The 20458-nt window shown below is 38.9% G+C and overlaps 1 protein-coding gene across 5 annotated transcripts in view; it reads left to right on the forward strand.

Moving 5' to 3' along the window:
* The window catches only part of ofcc1 (orofacial cleft 1 candidate 1), a 123718-nt gene that overhangs the window by 72772 nt on the left and 30488 nt on the right, over positions 1-20458 (forward strand). For all 5 annotated transcript variants that reach the window (XM_079602130.1, XM_079602133.1, XM_079602132.1 and 2 more), the window contains 3 exons: positions 11806-12036; positions 13948-14200; positions 15704-15867. In XM_079602130.1, the coding sequence (XP_079458256.1) occupies positions 11806-12036; positions 13948-14200; positions 15704-15867 (648 nt within the window). The remainder of the gene's footprint in view (positions 1-11805; positions 12037-13947; positions 14201-15703; positions 15868-20458) is intronic.

Here is a 20458-nt window from a genome sequence, read left to right on the forward strand (position 1 = left end):
AGATTACTGAAGTAAGTTTCAAATGGCATTTGCAGTGGCATTGACTTTAAAGAACTTTTCACTTTAACTCAATGTTGTTTAAAACATATCAAGTCCTTTTTTGTTATGTATGCTAATTGCAGATCTCAGTAATCATCTTGCGGCTGTTCATTGTGAGCGGAGAGAAAGCCATGTGTTAGAAGAGCATGCCTGAAGTTTCACATCCCACGTTCCTCCATCTTGGAGTCACAGGTCAATCAATTCTGATGTAATACTGTGGGTAGTTTTGTCTGGAGGTGTGTAGAGTCACCTCAGGGGCTGATGGGCCCTTTCCTGTGCGGAGCGGCTCCTGGGAACCATCAAAACTCCACACAAACACACGCTAGACTTCTATGGCCAGGTCTGTATAGATGGCCTCTGACATCATAGAAATCAGAACTGTCAAATCTGACGGGCTGTTGGCCTGAGAGCGGCTGACCGGTCGTGGTGTGGTGGGTGGCTGAATCATGGTGTGTTTGTGTTGTGTATTTTCCCATAGCCCTAGTTTCAAGTGCACTTCAGAGAGTGAGGTGTCCATCTGAATAGAAGGCCATGGACGGACTAGTCATGTTGTGTTTTTATGGACTTCAAACCGCATGTTCAGAAAGTCTCAAGAGATTTCTGCACTAATAAATAACTTAGATTTAATATATAATTGTTTTCCTTAAAATTGTATCCAAAAATAAACAGATGTATCCGAGGCATGTTTCCATTGTAGAGCCTTGAAAAAAAAAGAGACGTTTTAGTGTGTATGTATTTAGTGCCAACATAAACACGCAGTACAGTTTTAAAGTAGTATTTCTTGCCTGTGTAAATAAGTGGATATGTCTGGCTCTATGAAGCGGTTAGCTGACAGCAGATTTTATCACAGTTTGAATTACCCATGATGCAACGCGTGAAGGAGCTATCAGTTGTCACAGGCCAGTTTAGGTGCTGCAGTCCTTTAGTTTCTCATGCACAGGTTTGTGTCTGTAATTTAGCTGGGTTTGAAGAATTAAACACTTTCTCTTGAATGACTATAATGATTGACTAATGTGGATTTGACAAGTTTCTCTTAGCTGATGCATGATTTTTATCTATGATTGGACTTTTTATGATTGCGCTTTAAAAAGAAGGCCAAGGATTTGTTTTCCCAGTGTTATTTACAAGACCAGCTGTATTTAGATTGCTGTATGCAACAGCTGTAATGTCTTTTCATTTCTCTTTAAATAAATAAACCCAAAACAACAATAAATTGTACAGCCTCAAGAATCTGACGGCATCCTGTAGCTACATGTATAAAGCTTTTAATACAATCATTCTAAAAATTATTAATTCATTTAAAAAAAAAAAAAAATTTGATGAAAAAAATATTTATGATATACATTTCATACACGTACAGTTAGACAGTTACACATTCATTAGATATCAAAGGACATATCTAGTATAATTTGAAACATACATCAAGCAAAAATATTGAGAACAATAGATCAGAACAGAGCTCAGATGTTCTTGGGTCACACTCACAACACATTAAACCAAAAATAGCCGATAACCACAGGTTTAGTTCATCACAACACTTAGGAACATGTTTTAATACAGTTCCCCAATCACAAAGTGTCACAATAATAGTGTATTGTTTTATTATTTCAAATATAATAAACTTTTTTTTTTAATTTATATATAATAAGCATGAAATGTGTGCCTGTTGTATATTCCATTAAAATAAATGGCACTTGTTTTAATATTTTCCATTGCATTGACATTCAGACATTTTTAGTGTGACCTAAGCATACAAATACGCTTTGTGGACACTAAATGTGAAAAGATCCTTTGCCCTGAAATTGTTTAATGTTTGCTGATGTTCGTGTGGGCAGCGGCAGGTTTGGATTTTGTAGTATGGAGCAGGATTTGCAGCGACAGCAGTCTGTACAGATTTATTCAGTGAACAGTGGGTCAAAACCTGCATTTTTTTGAGGCATTCTGACGTCCCTCTGAATGTCCTTCCTGTCCTGTCTTGTGCATCTGTGTTGAGGCTTTTGTTAGGTGACTGCTCTCATGTGCAAGGGCACATGATTCTGTTTGAAAAAGAAGATGTTTAAGTTTCATTGAGTGGCTTTAGTTAACAGGCTAGCATGACATGTTGAAATCAAAACTAATGATTAAATGCCTACATCGTTTAAACACTGTGTGATTGGATATAATAAAGAAATGTAGTACATATTTGGAGAGTTATGAATTCAAGATGCCACCGTAACTAAAGCAACACAACTACCAGCAGCAGGGGACTTTTTTTATTTTTATTTTTTTATAATAATAATAGTTTTTTTAATTTAAATTTTTCATCATAAAGACAACAATAAATCAAGAAACAGTTATGTGTTCCAAAAGTAAATATACTATACGGAGTCCCTAATAGGAAATAGATTTGAAAAATATTTCTAGAAATAGTTCCTCCTACCCCAATTCTTTTCCACCACCATCGCGTTCTCTCGCAAAAATGTTGCGTTCCCCTGAAAAACTTTGCGTTCTCTCGCAAAAACTGTTGTGAGCTCGGACAAACACTTCCTGTTTAATGTCCCGCTGCCAGTGTTTCAGAAAGCTCCGTACGTTAGCAATGGAGCGGTTCATAGTGTTTGAACTTGGACTCAAATATAAAGAAATATATCAGTGCTTAGTTCAAGGAGTTAGGATTAGAGAGACGGTACAGGCGGCTGAGAGACAGGTCCGAAGGGACCGTCTGCAAAGTGCAAAACCCTTCAGACTTGTCTCTCAGCCGCATGCTCATAGAGACCAATTTATATAAAGCTCTTTTTGAGGAAAATTGGGTTGTAGCTCGTTGTTTACGTTGCTATGATTGGATATGTGTTATTTGTGTTTAACAACGTTTAGCTCACAAGTTATTGATCCGGGAAGTTCGAATCTGTGAATATATTGCCAACTTTACTGAACTTCTTGAACTAAGCACTGACCGCATTTCTTTAGTCCAAGCTCAAGCTCTATGAACCGCTCCATTGTTAGTGTACAGAGCTTTCTGAAACACTGCCAGCGGGACATTAAACAGGAAGTGTTTGTCTGAGCTCACAACAAGCTTTGCGAGGGAACGCAAATATCTGTGCGAGGGAACGCAAATATCTTCGCGAGAGAATGCTAATTTATTTCCTACGGAATGCAAAGTTTCTCGGGGGAATGCAAACAATTTGAAAAATATTTTTTTCTCCAATCCCAATTTTTTTACAGCACCATTTCCCTTTAGGGACTCTATAGTGAGTACCATTAAGAATATCATAATATCAAATTTAATAAAATAAGTTATTGTACCAGCATTTCTGCAGTACCGAGTACTGGGTACATCCTGTACCCACTAATAGACGTTGCTTTCAAACGCTCCCCTTCGTAAGTATTTCTGTAAGCGCTTTCTGAGTGCAAATGGTTTCTATTTACAAGCTTGTTTTTACAAGCGTTGAGTATTGTAGCCAGTCACAAATCAATGCTAGTGCTAGTTGCACAATTGCAGATCCTTTCATTATAACCATTATCAATTAGAATATCAAAATATATTCATAGTGATTATACAGGCAGGGCTCTTCTCTTGCTTTCTGTTTATTACGCATCAATCCAATCAGAATAAAAGTTTAGTTTTCCACACTGCTAAGTACACTGCTATGTTTCTGGATTGACAACTGTACAGTACCGTATTTTCCGGACTATAAGTCGCTCCGGAGTATAAGTCGCATCAGTCAAAAAATGCGTCATGAAGAGGAAAAAAAAAACATATATAAGTCGCACTGGACTATAAGTCTCATTTATTTTTAAATTTATTTCACAAAATCCAAGACCAAGAACAGACATTTAATCTGGAAAGGCAAGTTATTCAACTACACAATAGCACTCAGAACAACAGGCTAAATAGGTGTCCGGTATGTTAACGTAACACATTAACAGTTATTAAGCGACACAATAGCATAAAGAAAATATACATGGGATGCTGAATAGGCTAAATTAACATTAGCCAGCGAGTCCAACAAGTTACCGGTAAGCAAGTTCACCAAGCTCCCACGATCTCATTCCACATCACTGAATTTCTTCATCCTCTGTGTCGCTTCTGAACAACTCGCCAACTAGAGCGCCCTCTGTAGATGGTAATGTTTTATCTTGGTTCATCTCAGTCAGTATGAATTAATTTTGATATATAAGTCGCACCTGACTATAAGTCGCAGGACCAGCCAAACTATGAAAAAAATACTTATAGTCCGGAAAATACGGTATTTAAATGTTCTTCAGAAATGGCGGTGATTGACAATGATTACCAGCAGACAAAAATGGAACACATTTTTTGAAAGTACAGTTTTTGCTCTGGTACTGAAATTGGTACAGAAAACTACAAACTTAACTACTGAAATATGTTTAGGCTACTATGTCAACCCTAGTTATAGGGTGTACAAACATATAACAATGATTTTGCAACTTTCATTTTGTATATCATTAAGGTTTATTTGTAACTAAAAGTCTTAAAGTTTGCCTGTTTATTGGATAATCCAAATGCATAAACTGTATATCATTTCTTGGTTACAGTGTTTATTTTATCCGAGGTGTGGTTTATGGCCTAGTTGCATGCAACATCGATTTAAGTTTAAAGAATTGGCAGAATATTTGCAGATTCTGGGCCTGCTTTAGTTTGTTTATTTGCCTATTTCAGTTGTGTGGATATTCACGATCATATTAATTGATGACTCGTTTCCTGCTAAAAATCCACCGATGCTGCGCTGGGAAGCATTTTGAACATGTGCTTTGAAAGTAAGACATTTTATGCCAGGGTTTTGCTGAATAACCTGCTCATAATCACTCTCAGCGGATCCCAGGTGCATTCACAGACTTCATGTTTCCACTGTGTTTATTAGACTCAGTGGGTCTGGGCATTACCATGTGAGATTCCCTACCGATAGACGCAACCGGCCTATAAACACACACATGTTGCGCTGGCTTTAACTCAGCTTCCTCACATACACGGGGTGTGGAAGAGTGTTTGGATGTAAGAGCCAGAACACTGGCAGAACACACATAGTCCATGTTTCTGTTTTTATAGAGACTCAAGCTCTTTTCTCATATATAGGAACTTCACTGCATTAAAAAAGGAGCGGTTAGCTATTAGTCAAACGAGATCCACTAATTAAGTGGAACACATTTTTTCTGCTTTCGATTAGGTTAAAGTACCCCAGCTCCCATCTCCCCTCAGCTGCAAATAATTCTGATAATTTGGCAGTGGCAAAATTCCTATTCTAATTATGAGCCGTATTCTAATTCTGCGGCAGTAATTCTCTTTTACTACTCCCCGAATCTCCTCTCGCTGCCTTTTTCTCAATGAAACACGTTTATGTGCATCTCACCCTGCCAGAAACAGGGAAATTGGGTTTCTTATAAAAGATCGAGATGTGAAGATAATTATGGAAAAACAAGGCAAGATGTAAATTTACATTGTATTGTAAAATATTTGTGGAAAACAGGATGCAAGTGGCCAAAGAGAATGATATCCAAATTACGCTGAAATGATCTGTGGCTTTGTGGGAAAAGAGACTGTTGGTTTAAATAGCATCTGGGGACTGTTGGTTTAAACAGCACAATGATTATTGATTATTAGGCTATTTATTATGTGCTGGGGGCATTTTAAGATTTAAATTTGGTTACATCACATCCCGCTGTCGACACACTAAAGCATCAAGTTACCGTGAATCTATCCGATGCTGCTGAGGCCCTGACTGATGTGACAAAATCCCAAAGTTACATGTAGTTCATTATGAAAGTGCGTAACCACAGATACTGACATGAAGTTTGAATGTTCTTGCATGTCTGTAGTTCTCTTCTCTATGATAACTGTTAACGTTCAGAATAAAGCCCTGCTGTCTCTCTTCACTTGCGCATTGCTTTAGATCAACTGACATCAAAGCTGCGCTTCTCACTGCCGACTGTAAAGTGAACGTTATCTGCTTGGGATCAGTTCTGTAAAACTCAACCTTGTGTAAAGGATTATTAATATATACACTTTGTCTATACCACATCTTAACGTTATGCTATCAATCACAATGCACAGCTATTTTCAACCTATCACACATACAGACAAAAGCACTTACATACTCCATTGACTTTAAGTTCAGCTGGGGTAAAATATCATCTCTCTCGGGCTGGATCGCTATGTTCTGTATTATTGCTTTAATTAGAACACAGAAACATCAGACTCATAGTAGTTTTAGGATGGATCTCTAAATAAGCGCCAAATGAAAATAATCAAAGGTCTCTGTGATGTCGTCCAAGCAGGTTTATTGATTGAAGCTTATATTAGAAAAGGGGTTTAACAAAATATGAATAATACATACAAATATAATATACAATATAATAAATAAATATGAAATGAAAATGTACTGAATTTGACATTAATATTAAATAAACAAATCTGCAGGGGAAGGTTAATCAGTCGAATGATTCTGCTGAGATAGGTGTAGTAACACAGAAGCAGATACGTGACTTTTATTTAACAGATAAATGCCTACATTTCTCCCAAACCTGAAATGCATTGTTTCAGGTAGTTTTCGCTGCACTTTTCAGATGAAACGTTCTCAAGAGGTGCTATAAGCAATATGTATTTTTTTTTTTTTATTTTTTTTTTAGAAATGCAGGTTTATTGAACAGAGTCATGAAAAAATGTACCTGTGGGTTACATTAAAAAAAAAAAAATACACACTGCATTGTTTGTAGCACTTTCACAGCACGTTCAGAGTGAAATGTCCAGTAACTTGCACTAAATAGCATGTTCAGTTTCCTCTGAAATATATATATATATATATATATATATATATATATATATATATATATATATATATATATACATTAGTTGTTGTATAAATCACAGCAGTTTATAAATTAAATAACCAGTGTGTCGCTAAAATTAACCTACCACCTACACTACCCTAAACCTAACCTATAGAAATAACAAAAGCTGTAAAAGTGCAATGCTGTATCAGGTAAACTACTGAGCAAGTTTATTACATCAAAAATGTCTTAGATATGGCACTGGTTGTGTGATGCAAATGTCAAAATGTATTAGTTTACAAATCATGCAACATGGTAATATTCTGTTTTGGGGCCCTATCTTGCACCCAGCGCAATTGACTTTGTACACCGACGCACCGATGCAGTTTTAGAAAACAATTCCTCCGTTGCGCGATAGTCATATGCTATTTTAAGGGTGCATGCTTGGCCATTATGTAGCGTGTGAACAACGCGCATACACTTTGATTCTCTCATCTAAACAGACGCAGCAGTTTTCATTTTTGCAAATCATACATTATTACAAGGAAAAATATTAACGCACGAGGGAAATCATTGTTGTGTCCATGAAGATGTGAAAAAAATAGGCATAAATCTAGCTTGCACATTTACCCAAATTATTATACGCCTGTTTAACCGAAGCTTATTTGGGTGGGTTTCTCCCATACCCATACAATGTCATTTATCTGTCTTTTACGGCCCTGACGAGAACGTCGGTCTCCTCGGCTGTGAACCGTTCCTGGTGTGCGCCTGGCAAATCCGCCGTTATATTAGCAATCCGCCATGGAACAAGTGCGCCTGCTCTTAAAGGAAATGTGAGAGAACGCTCTGATTGGTTTATTTCACGTTACGCTCAACCTCGGTATCGGGCCCGATACCATTGGTGCATCCCTAGTCCCAGCCAAGAGTCTCCTTTGACACCACTGGTCCCGCCAAACCTCCCACTCCCTCCTCCACTGAGAACTCCATTCAGTTCATCTGTCCTGCCTGTGCTGGCTCTCTTCAGCCCCTGACTCCTCCTTCAGTGACCCTGTCCAGCTACTTGGATCCACATTGGGCTTCCTCGTAACCAGCTTTACCCGGGTGTGTCGATGCCCTGGCTTTACCTTGAGCCTCCAAGCACTGAACTCCACCTCGGCCATCTCACCCATTGGCTTCACCTTGGCTCCATTCTCCCTCGCCTCCACCGTTGTTTGTCAGCCCTCAAGCTCCGTCGAGCTCCCTCGTCCCTCCGGCTTCGCCTTGGTCAGTCATCACCCTATTTGCGCCATGAAATTCTGGGCCTCTGGCTGTGCCTCATCACTCAACTCCTTTGGCTTCACCAGGCTCCTCCTTCCTTCCTGCTCCACTGTTTTCCTCACTCCCACCGGCTCCACCCCAGTCTGCCAAGCTATCGTCTACACCTCAGCCCTGCAAGCATGTGGCTCTGCCATGGCCCTCCAGACCCACGGTGTCACCCTGGGTCTCAACCCCTACCAGCTCCACATCACTACATCAGATTCCTGGCTCCTCTCTGGCTCCTCCCTCCATCGGTTCTGCCGTGAGTCTGGCTCCTTTCTCCTCCGTCTCCTCCCTGGCTTTTCCATCCGCCGACTCCCACTTGGACTATTCCTTACTCTGCTTCCCCATGGATTCTTTCTCCCATTCCCTCTTGGACTCTTCCTCCCATTCCCTCATGGACTCTTCCTCCTGCAGGGCTCTAGAGTGCGACCAATTTGGTCGCACATGCAACCTAAATTTCTAAGGGTGCGACAAAATTGTTTCCTAGGTCTACCTAACCTAACGTCCTCGCATCCGCTGCCTCTCCACGAACTAAGCATTTGTTCTCTTTTGACGGAACTCGCACTCATGGGAACTCACACTCATCTCTCACGCGATGCCACAGCTCGCACAACACGACAGCCCTGCTTAATGAGTGACAACGGGGACTAAACATTAAAACGTAGCCTGGTTACACTTTACGTCTGTGATTATTATTCTGATTTTATTTTAGATTTTGGCTTCCAAAGATTATAAAAATAATATATTGAGGTAAAACCATGAAAAACTATAGCCGCATTATGTCTAGCGCAATTTCTTTCCTTCACAGCGGTGCGCTGTCATTTCTCCCTAAAACTCAAACTTAACGACAGAATCAGCACGATCAGTGATTGTTGTAAAATGCAGCCTAGCTACTGTTGCTAAATTGCGGGACGCGTTTAATAATAAAAAGAGCTATTAAAAGCACAAAAATATGCGCAAGAGATGCTGTTCGCAAGGCGGTGCGCGCTCCGAAACAGACCGAGACAAGCAAATTATACTTTGGGTTTCATGTGCGAGTCTAAATTATCAAATGTACAGTGTACACAAGTATGTCAAAATGACCGGCTTGGAGATTCACTAAAACAGTTTATGTCTTAAATGGCCGTAGTTATGGAAATAGTTGGGATACAATATGGTGCATCAGTAGCCTATTAGATCTGCACTCGGTCTTAAAGGGGCCACAGTCTAATAAACCTGCCGACGATTGCGCCATTACTGCGAATCAAACAAAAAAAGGCAAAGAGAAAATCACTCACAGCTCTTGAATGAATAACTTCAGCTTTAATAAGCATTCATCTATCTATGATAAACTATGCAGTGTTATTTTACATTTGATTATTAGATTTTTTTTAGACCATACCTGAACAGTAATGTTAGTAGACCTTCCTGAAATTAAAGCACTGTGATAAAAAGGTGATCTTGAAATTGTGGCGTTAAAGGTGACACGAGCCGAGAAAAATTTGGGTGCACCTAAATTTTGTGCTGGTGCACCTAAATAAAAAAATTAGTCTGGAGCCCTGTCCTGCCCCTCCTCCACTGGACCTTTTTTGTTGTTGTTTTCTGATTTGAAACACTATATTCACAAATACACTGAAAAAAGAACAATAAGTAAAATTTACTTAATTTTTCTTTCGTTTTTGCATTTCAAAAGCAATGATAAAACAGTGTAAATACAGCTGGAAAACAGTGAAAAAATCAACCTCATCAAGCCCCAGTGCATGATGGGAAAACCAGTATCAGAAAAGTTGAGTAATTTTACTTAATTGTATAATGTTGATATTTACGCTTTCATTTCTACACGATTGAATTGAGTACTAATATAGAATTTACTTAGCTTTTTTTAATTATTGCGTAATTCTTATGTATGCGATGATGCCTTATTTGCGGGCCAAAACAGGTTATTGTAGAAATCAGCATAATGTCTGCCTTCTTTTTTTTACAAAGGTTTTGCTTTCACTCTTTTTCACCCATCACCTCCAGTTTCATTTTTGACCCTCTTTAGCACTTTGTGTGACTCAGTGTGTTCTCTGATGGAGGGGGTAAAAAGTGGCTTTGGCACGTTTACTAAACAATGCCTTTAGTCCAAAACAGAAAAAGTGAAAGCAAATAACTTAATTCTGCAAATAAAAAAGACGTCCAGCTTTTAACTGACTCCAGATTTGAAGCTGTAACTAAAGGCACTGATAGTTCTCAGGGTTGCTGTGCTTCGCCTCACAGGCATTAGGCCATAAATCAATCCCACCTCACTGCACGTCTTTCCTGCCAACACACGTCATGACCTGCACCTACGCCACACTTCACACTACTTGTAATAATTCTGACGTTTTCCTGCAATCTTTATTAGAGAAGACAATAGTTTTGAGTCATTGGTAATTCATACAAACATTAGATTATTTAGATATATTTTACCTAGATGATTTGTGATATCACTTATATAGTACTAACATTGCAGGATGAGTTACAAGTTTAAAAGTTTAATTAGAGGTCTGTTCAAATCACTAACCCTGACTATGAACAATAGTGTGTAATAGAACACAGTCTAAATGTAACAACACAGATGAATGTAACACTTTACCTTCTTCTTTTCTCCTTCACATTTCAAGTATATGCTATAAACCGTTTTCTGTTCACACTTTCTTTTAAACAAATTTCAAGAAATGGAGATATAGCAATAAAAATCAGTTTTGTGGCAACAGCAGATTTCACATTGCATTAGACATTCTCTCTTGAAAAGCCAGTCTGCGCAGGCGGCTAAAAATACATCTGTTCATATATCATTGATACGTTCATTAGAGAGGGGATGCAAGTCAGAATTTATTTGCCGCTGTGGCGTAATGCGGCTTGACAGGGAAGCATCCCTGACACATTAACTCTGTCTAGGGTGTTGTGGATTTACAGAAGGTGTTTTGGTGTAGTGTGGATGTTTTAGTTCTGTATATGTTATCTTTCATATCTTAGTCAGCTGTGATTGCTTGAATGTTGCAGACACAGGTAGGATCGTACTCGATTATGATAGTGGAAAGTGTGTGTGTGTACTGTATGTGTGTGCAGATTTGGGTCAGTATTTTTTTTTATTTATAAATTAATAATTTGATTCAGCACGGACACATTAAATTAAACGTGGCAGTAAAGACATGTATAGGCTAATGTTAGAACATTTCAAATAAATGCTGGTCTTTAGAACTTTTTATTGCATCATGGTTTCAACATTGATAATGATAAGAAATATTTCTTGCAGCAAATTGGCATATTATAATGTTTTTTGAAGGATCATGTGACACTGAAGACAGGAGTAATGGTTTCTGAAAATACAGATTTGTCATCACAGGGATGAATTACATTTAAAATGTATTAAAATAGAAAACAGTTATTTCAAATTGTAATAATATTTCAAAATGTGTCTGTTTTTACTGTATTTTTTTCTTTTCTTTTATAAATGCATCTTTTCCACTGCACATTGTCAATCACAACTAAGAAAATGTTTGCTTTAATGATAGTTGTACTTGCCAGCCACAGCTGCTAACATGGCCTGCTTTATAATGTGATCTTAATTTTGATTGAGTCAGACATGTCATTGCAATCAGACATGAAAATTAAGTTTTTTATTTGCTTATTTTTATTAAATTGATCCACAATGGCTCTTCATATGTGCACAGCTTATACAATCATATGTGTCGTCCCCAGATCTCACAGTTTGCACAGGTCTGCCCCTGTGTGTTGTGGGACGGCCGAGAGAACACGTCTGGCAGTGCGTCTCCTCCCGTCACTACTCGATTTGTCCTGCCGTCCATGTCCTCATCTGTCTCGGATCGCTCTGAGCATTTTTCTTTTCATTGTAATGTGGTTTCCCCGTCTGTACATGCATTACTGCAGCCAGTGGCTCTTTCTGCAGACTCGACACATCCCCGTCAACAGGTGAGACATGCGTGACCATACACACAGAACAATCATTCGCAAACACACAGTGTCAAGCTCATCATTATTCCAAACACACAAATACATGCAGAAATATTCCAGGAGAGAACATGCTGACCTTTACAAATGTCTGCTTACAATAATTCACTGGAAACACACTCGCACGCAAAAAAAATCATGCAGGTGATTCATGCCCTGTTGTCATATGTTGTGCATGTGCATTTATATGCATGCAAACAGACTCGTACACGTGCATCTTTTACAAGACTTGTCTAAACTTTAACAACCTCATGAGGGGAAAGTCAGTTGATTATAACACGCGGTGGTATGGGCCTTTAAGTGTCTATTATTTGGAAAGAATTTATCTTCTCCTATTGTGTGGACAACATTTCATCATAAACCCTGTGTGATACTGCAGTGTGGTTCTGTTTTGCATGTGGTGTTAATTTAATTTATCATCCAGAAGTCACTCAGTGAAAATTCTTATGCACCAAGTTGCTTTGTTGCCAAACAAATCCGATCATTAAATAATGGAAAACGACTGACAGAAGATGAGAGGAATGTAAAGAAGGACGGATGAGGGAGAAACAAGTGGAAAACACAGAGCCGGGGTCATAGGCTCATGACATGTTCCACATGTCTGTCCGTTTGTCCGCTGCGAGCGTTTCTCTACAGGGCTGGTGACCACAGTAGCGGTCAGAGATCAGCTGCAAACTGACAGCACACACACACACACACACACACGCTCGCACGCCCCGCAGTCATTAGCGTCTCTCTCTCACTCTACCCCACGCACATTTCATTACCCCCAGCATTCTCACAAATACCACCCCCCTCCACTCCTACACACACAAACACACTTCAAAATCAGCACACAACCTTGCAGTGCCAAATGAGTCCCACCCGTCTACACAACAACATGTGTTCTGTGGATTTTATTGCACCACAAGCATGTGGAAAAACTCTTCATTACCAACACAGGTCCTGTTGTAAACGCTGGAGCGAGTTGTGTTAGGTGGCTAAATCCGTTGACGTAATTTACAGCAAAGCATCCTAACACAAACACGAAGAGTGCATTTCATATTTGACAATGGAATAGAATCAACTCTGGAATTGTATCACATACATAATATGCAGATCAAATCAGATTGAAACTTGAATGCAATGGATTCAAGTTGAATCTCAAGACTGAATATTATAACAAAACTGAATCAGGTCGAATCTCGAATTGAGTTGAATTAAATTGAATTGAATTTGACTATAAATCTAAAATATCATCTTGAAGGTGAAAATTTATTAGAAAGACATAACCTACAGTAAGTGTTGAGAACAGCTGGAGTGGTGAACGTGAGCAGCAGAAATGGGCCGAATAGGTGAAATGAAGAGTGGAAGAGATTCCCAGGTAACATTAGAGGAGGATTAATGAGCAGAGAGAGGATGGTAGATTAGGAAAGACATGAAACTTTGTGTAAAAACACTACATATTAGTGCAAGTTCTTATACATTTCACCTTATATTGTGCTTTTGTTTGATTTTCAATTAGACTATTTCCCCCTTTGGTTTCAGCTTTCATTATTGCTATAAACAATTCACTTGGTTTTGCTTTAAATCATGCCTATAAACATAAAGGTTATTCGTAGTTGGAAAAAAAGGTAATTTATATTCATATAATTTTTTTTGCAAAATATTATTTATAGAAATGTTCACTGAAAGGTTCTTTGGGAAACCCAAAATGGTCTTATTTGTCATCTCTGGAAATACCCCTCTAGGAACCTTTGTTTTTAAGACACCACAACACCACATAACTTGGAATTGATTAAGTTTACAATATACACCCATTATAGGAAGAGTTCTCATTTTTATGTGATAATCTTGCTAAATAATTTTTCCATCATGTGTCTCTCGGGGCAGGTTCGGGTTGGGTGCGCACACGGTGGATCTGGTCTATCAGGGTTCACTTCTATCTACCCTGGAGGAGGTTCTGCTGGTGCTGCTAGGCCCCCTGACCTTGAATGCAGCTACGCTACTGCTGCTCCTGATCAGATGGGGCTGTCAGCTAGCGTTTGGCTCACCGCCCTCCTTCCTGTCAAAGTTTATCATGGCTGCGGCAGTGTGGACAGTGCTGGACCCTCTGGCGGTATTTGCTGTGGATGCCGTCCTGGGGGTAAGTCACTTAAAATAACGTGGACACTTCTGGACTGTATATAGAAGTTTCACATTATCTTAGCAAAGTCACTTTACAAATAAAACTGAATGTGAGAACAAGGATGAGATAGACAGAGATCATTATTCAGGATTTAAGGTGTATTTTTGGTTGGGAATGATGAATGGCTTTTACATATGCCAATACAATGTACTTTAGATAGAGAATAGCTGTACTTTAGACACAGAAGTTTAGATATATTAAGAGAATTGTAAACATCATTCATATTGAAATGGATCTTAGAATATATTGTGTTATTATGCATATATACAGTATATTATAATGATAATGAACCAATGAAGATGTGGCATAACTAAAAAAAATAGGCTGTTCCAAACACTAACCCCTTAATGTCAATTTATGGAAATATTATATACTGTTTTTTTATTTTTTATCTATCAAGCTTTTTTTACTGTTAAGTTCTCCCTTATGAAAAGAAGTGCTCTTCAAATCTTGTATTTTTAAAAGACTGCACTTGCAGATAATATAATGTGTAAAGTGTAGGCCTACTTATTAAAGATAGTACACTTTAATCAAGTACACTTGATTAGTCAAATTAAAAGTTCTACTTTAAAGCACAGTTTACTTCATTATGTTTTAATAATCATTTCTCATGATTTAAAGAACACCACATATTTTAATGTATTGATAATTGTACAATTAAAGAAACTTGCAAAGTAGCCTACTTGATTATGATTTTAACTTCAGTGACCATAACTTATAACTTGTATTGTAACATCCGATCCACCCCCACCATCTTTGGCATCCACCAGGACTTGTTTTAACAGGACAAATTGTACAGAAATCCCATAAAATGTTCCTGGTGAATGTGCAACAGAAATGTGGAGAGCAGTGAGGCCTGTTACAGAACATTTGATTTGCCAGAATGTGTCCCTAAGATGGGCCAACTTGAAAAAGGGCAGAATTGTTCTCCCTTTACAAATGATGTGTTCAACCAATTGAACCCACATTTTGGATTGATTCATAATAACCCACCTATTCACTATTCTATTCTGGTGCTCTTCATGTGGTGGTCAAAAATGTGCAGTTTTTATTATTATCAGTATTTCAATTAAATGAATGTACTATATTTTAGCTAAATAATATTTTTTGTATTCAATATTTTGTATTTTTAGGGGATTTTATGGGGAAATTATATTTTAGGGATTTTAGGGGAAATTATATTTAGGGGAAATTATATTTATGCAGTGGATATAATTCATTTATTAACTTTTTGAGCATAAACCACAAAATGTAATTTTCAACTTAAACTGTCATAAATCTTGAATGCTTTGGAGCACCGACTTAAGTTTGGTCTCTTTTTAAAGTTGACACTTGGCAGATTATTGCTGAAGTAAAAAAAAAAACAGTTGACCCAATAGCACCAGAGAGTTATATGTTTACATTTTAAATCTGTGCTACAGTTTTGAATTTGTAAAATATGTTTTGTTTGTGTTTGGTCAGCGTCTATCCTACAGTGCAGAGGAACCGTTAGCAGATGCTGCCAAGCTTTACTGGCATTTCTTTCGAACGGAGCAGTCGGGTGCAGCAGGCATCATCATCACACTTTTCCTTTATGGCGTCCACTGCATCCTCTCCTTCACCTTTCTTTATGTTTACATCCTCAGGTACAGTACTTTAAAATCAATCAAACAAACACAAAAATAAAAAGTTGGTCAAGTTGTTCTGGACTTGTCCCAGTGGATCAACTTGAATGTCTTGTTTCATTTGTCACATGCCCTCATGCCACTGCAAATGCTTAACTGTTAACTTTTGCAGCAACCTTGGTTCTGCAATCATTTTTCCTAATCTTTTCCTCCAAAGGCATTTCAGAAAATGGTCCAATAATGAAATCAAATGTAGCTTACATTTACAAATCAAATGTAGAAATCAAAACTAGCTCTGAATATCACTGATTGATTTTGGTCATCGTAGTACTGGAAATTAAACCCTTGCATTTTGGTCTTGGAATATAATTTTCTATAGGAGTGTAATCCTGGATGAGCCCCAATTTTACATTCAATTAATCCACAGCCAGTGACAACATAGGCAGGCAATGACACATACATTTAATATGCAAAATCCGGGCTCTGCAGTTTCGGGAATTTCTTCGCTGTATTCTCGCTTTTTGCTCGCAGGTTTCTCTATAGAGCTCCCCCTACAGCTTCGGAATAGATATTTGACAACACTGTCGAAAAACTAGTTGTCGACTCTCATATACCAGAGGCTAGTAGATCAACGACATCAAAGCAGACGGGACATTCTTTACAACATCGTCTTCATTCGGGTTCGAACAGTGTGAGGGAGCGCAATAATGATATAATTTTAGCAGATTTCTTTTTGCCGTAAAGCAATTCTTTACATCGCGAGACCTGATATCACGCGATACTTCCTGACGCCGCATCCGGCGGCCCGCCGGTTCAAAGTTGCAAGTGTGTTTTTTCCGCTCACATGCGATAGGGGGGTGCGAAACGACCACCGTTCAACTCGAAAAAAGTAATATAACCATTCCAAGGACTCCGAAGCTGTTCGGTTAAGTTAAAAAACCTGCATAGTTCACCTTTAAGTGGGAGAGACAAAAGTGCCTAATAACACGAGTGCAAAATAATTGGTCGCAAGAAGATCCTCTTCTCTGAACAGGGCATTCATTTTATAGGGGAACTCACCTGACCTTGATGAGGCATTCTTCATTTGCCATTTTTAATTGTACAAGAGGGAGAGAGAAAACACAAGGCTGTTAGCAGTGCAACTGAGCAGAGGGATGTATTATCATATACATTTACATTTAACAGACAGCAACAAACATTGTCTTATATATATAATCGACTTGACATTTATTGATCTAGTTAACAGCAGCATTTCATGTTTGTATATGGCGTGTGTGTGGGGTGGAGGAAATGCTAATGTTGAGAGAAAAGACGTGAAGATGAAAAACCAATAAATTGTCTATTTCCGGAAACGAAATTTCACAATAAGAACAAAAATGCAGTCTTCTCTTTTCCGTTGTTCTTTGCTGTCAACTTGTGAGTTTGTGTGTGACCTTCCTGGTGGAAGTGTCAAAGGTGTCAAAACACTGCAGTCCACACTATTCAGAGTCTGAGATTATGGCAGTGTATTTTTGGACAGGGAACCCCTTAGGGACATCCAGCCAATGAAGTCCTGTCCACCAGCACATAAGAATCATAAACAGGCTCTATCAAGAGCTTTCTGCTCATTATCATCATCTGACAGCCAAGTGTTGATGTAATGCAATTTGATTTAATACTCTCATGAAATTAAAGAATGAATAATCAGAGAAATGACATGAAGATGAGCTCAAATCACCTTCACAGGGTTTGTTAATATGCATGACAGACACAATGAACATTGGGGTTTCCGATTATATTGCCAGGCAGCAAAATGTCGTGTTTTAGCTTTACTGCTTTAGCTTTCTTGAAATGTGCATGATTTTTTTTTAGGGGGGAGAATAATGTCCACTAAGGCTCATGCATAATATAACCAGAAACATGCATTAAGAAAATTAATAGGCTTAATTTTGAATTCTTTTGGATTTTCATTGTTTGAATTGCTGCTATTGGGCGAGAGAAAGATGCACAAAATCATATTAACACAAGTGGAAATCCTCTGATGTTAAGACTAAATTTGGGCCAAGAAGTCAAGAAATACACGTGTCAGATATAGATATGGCATCAACTGTTCATGGATCACTTTTCATGTTTGAATATTTAGGTCTGTAATCACACACTGTAGCTTTAAGGTCTGGAAATAAAACAAAGGACCCAAAAGTGTAACAACCTGATTTTCCACTAATCAGTGTAGAATGGTCTCAGAGAAAGAGCTTTCATCTTGTTTCTCAATTGCTGGGCTTATATCCCACACTGGATGGACGACATTAAGTGTCAGCCGTAGAGAAGGGTAATGTCTCATGCCAGTGCATGGCTCTAGGATGGCAGGGTTGGCGCATCTAACATGGGTTAAAGCTGAAGAGTGGCTGCGCCGTGTGAATGTAGGCCAGCAGTCTGATTGTGAGTAGGCTTGCACGTTTTTATGGGTTATCTGCTTCTATTCACTGTGTGGAGAGAAGCACTGACACAGTGCCTGACCTATTTCTAAAATAACGCCTGAGGCTACACGTATAGATAGAATGAACTGTTATCCGTTTTTAATTACATTTTAGCAAGCCCTGATTCACTCCCTGCAAAGCCGGAAAGAGGCATGTTTTGCATTTTATCATTATATATGTTGGAAAAAATATAAACACAATCAGACATTTGATGTAGGTCCATTAGTGAGCATGTTATTCTGAAATACGAGGAGAATAGTGGCACAGCTGAAGTGTCTGTTTTAAAGCAGTGAATGAATGGTTCTCCTGCTCAACATCTGGTTGGTTGAGAGGCTTTCAGACTGACGATATCATTGGTTAAGAGGCAGACTGATACGAGAATGTGCTAGTTCTCCCGGGGTCTTTGTTTAATTCCCGATGAATTTCTTTGCACTTAAATTTTGTCAGGAATATTTTATGGATAGTTTCAAATGTTTAATGGTGGGATTTATCAATCCTGCTCCTTCCTTCCTGCAGAGTTTAGTGTCTAAAACACTTGTCTGTCATTTTTAATTAAACAGTAACCCCTAATTGTCTTGTTTGGTGCTGTAAAGATACATCTTCATGAGAAGGACTGAGCACCACTGGTTCATGGGATGTCATGGTTTCCAATGTATAGCTTAATCTGACCTTGGAATAGTTAATTGATTGTTAGCTAGATGAAACAACTGTACATTATCAATATGTCAATGGACTGCTTGTACATCTGACATTCAGATTTATTAAAATGTCTTAATTTATCATTGAAATGTACACTTGAAGTGTACTTACAACTGTCATATTGACTAGGCACAATAATCCTCATACAGATTGTTTGAACTGTGTCTTTCTTTGGATGCCCCTTCTTCTGGATTGTTGTTGCCTTTTGATGCAGTCCTGTTGCTGTCTCAGGTCCAGACTAGGTGGCTAAGAGCAGGACATGTCCAGCACATCCAGAAATGTTTGATGAATAGCAATGGACGTTTCTCACTTTAATTTGCCAGTAGTCCAGATTTGGACCTTGAGTGAAGTGTTGGATGGACGTTCAGGAGGGACCCCCAACGTTCAGATGTTGGAGGGACGTTCAGAAACAGAAAGACTTAGAAGAGCACAGAAAATGACATTATCCTTACTGACTTTTTTTCTGCAAGCCAGTGAACATGCTTATAGAGTGATCATAGGGTTTACTAGAATAATCTTTCAGGGAATGACAAGGTTGGAGGTATCTCTGGTTCTGGAATTGAGGAGAAGGATCAATGACCATGGGCTTCCTATCACCATGCCAGGATCACAGTTAGCAAAGCCTTCCACAGCAACCAAATATTGCTGCAAACTATTATTTCTATTTTTCAGCTTACCTTACTGTGCGTTCACACCGGATGCGAATAGCGCGTCAAATTCGCGCCTGCCGGGTCTAGTTATACGCTTGACCACTTTGTGTCCATTTGCGCGTCAAGAGCGAAATTGACGCGTGTAAAACATAAGTTTGAAGCGAAATTGACGCGCGTCAGAGACGAAAGTTTCGACAAGATCTTTTTACAAGATCTGTGATGTTGATAGATAATTTCCGAATTATCGGAAAGAGAGTCACCGCTCTGTATTTGCTCTGGAGAGCAGAACGGTGGCGTAGGGATCAACCCAGTTTGGCGAGTTTTTCACCATTTGCTCCAGGAGCTGCGCCTGGATGACGGCCGCTTTCAGCGGTACTTCCGCCTGTACCGCGCCCAGTTTGATGACCTGCTGTCCTGCATCGGAGCGATCATAATCCTATGTCACTTTATGCCACGTGAAGCAAGCAGGCTCCTGATTGGTTAACGCGGCACGAATTGACGCAGAAGTTCAGATTTTTCAACTCGGGCGGCAGACGCGAATTCGTGTCAAACGCGTGAATGCACAAAAAGCACTAGAAAATTATTCGCTCAATTCGCGCCATTCGCGCGAATGAGACGTATTCGCGTCTACTGCGCCGCACTCTACGCCTCATTCGCGCCGCAGGGTTTTTTACGCGCGTGACGCGTCTTTGCATTGACTTAACATTGAAATCACTCGCACCTGATGCGCTATTCGCGTCCGGTGTGAACACACCTTTAGGCATCTTAAGCCATTGTTTTGTATCTTTTTCAAATACTGAAAGCATC

The sequence above is a fragment of the Phoxinus phoxinus genome (assembly GCF_949152265.1).
Source record: "Phoxinus phoxinus genome assembly, chromosome: 24".
In the NCBI taxonomy this organism is placed as follows: domain Eukaryota; kingdom Metazoa; phylum Chordata; class Actinopteri; order Cypriniformes; family Leuciscidae; genus Phoxinus; species Phoxinus phoxinus.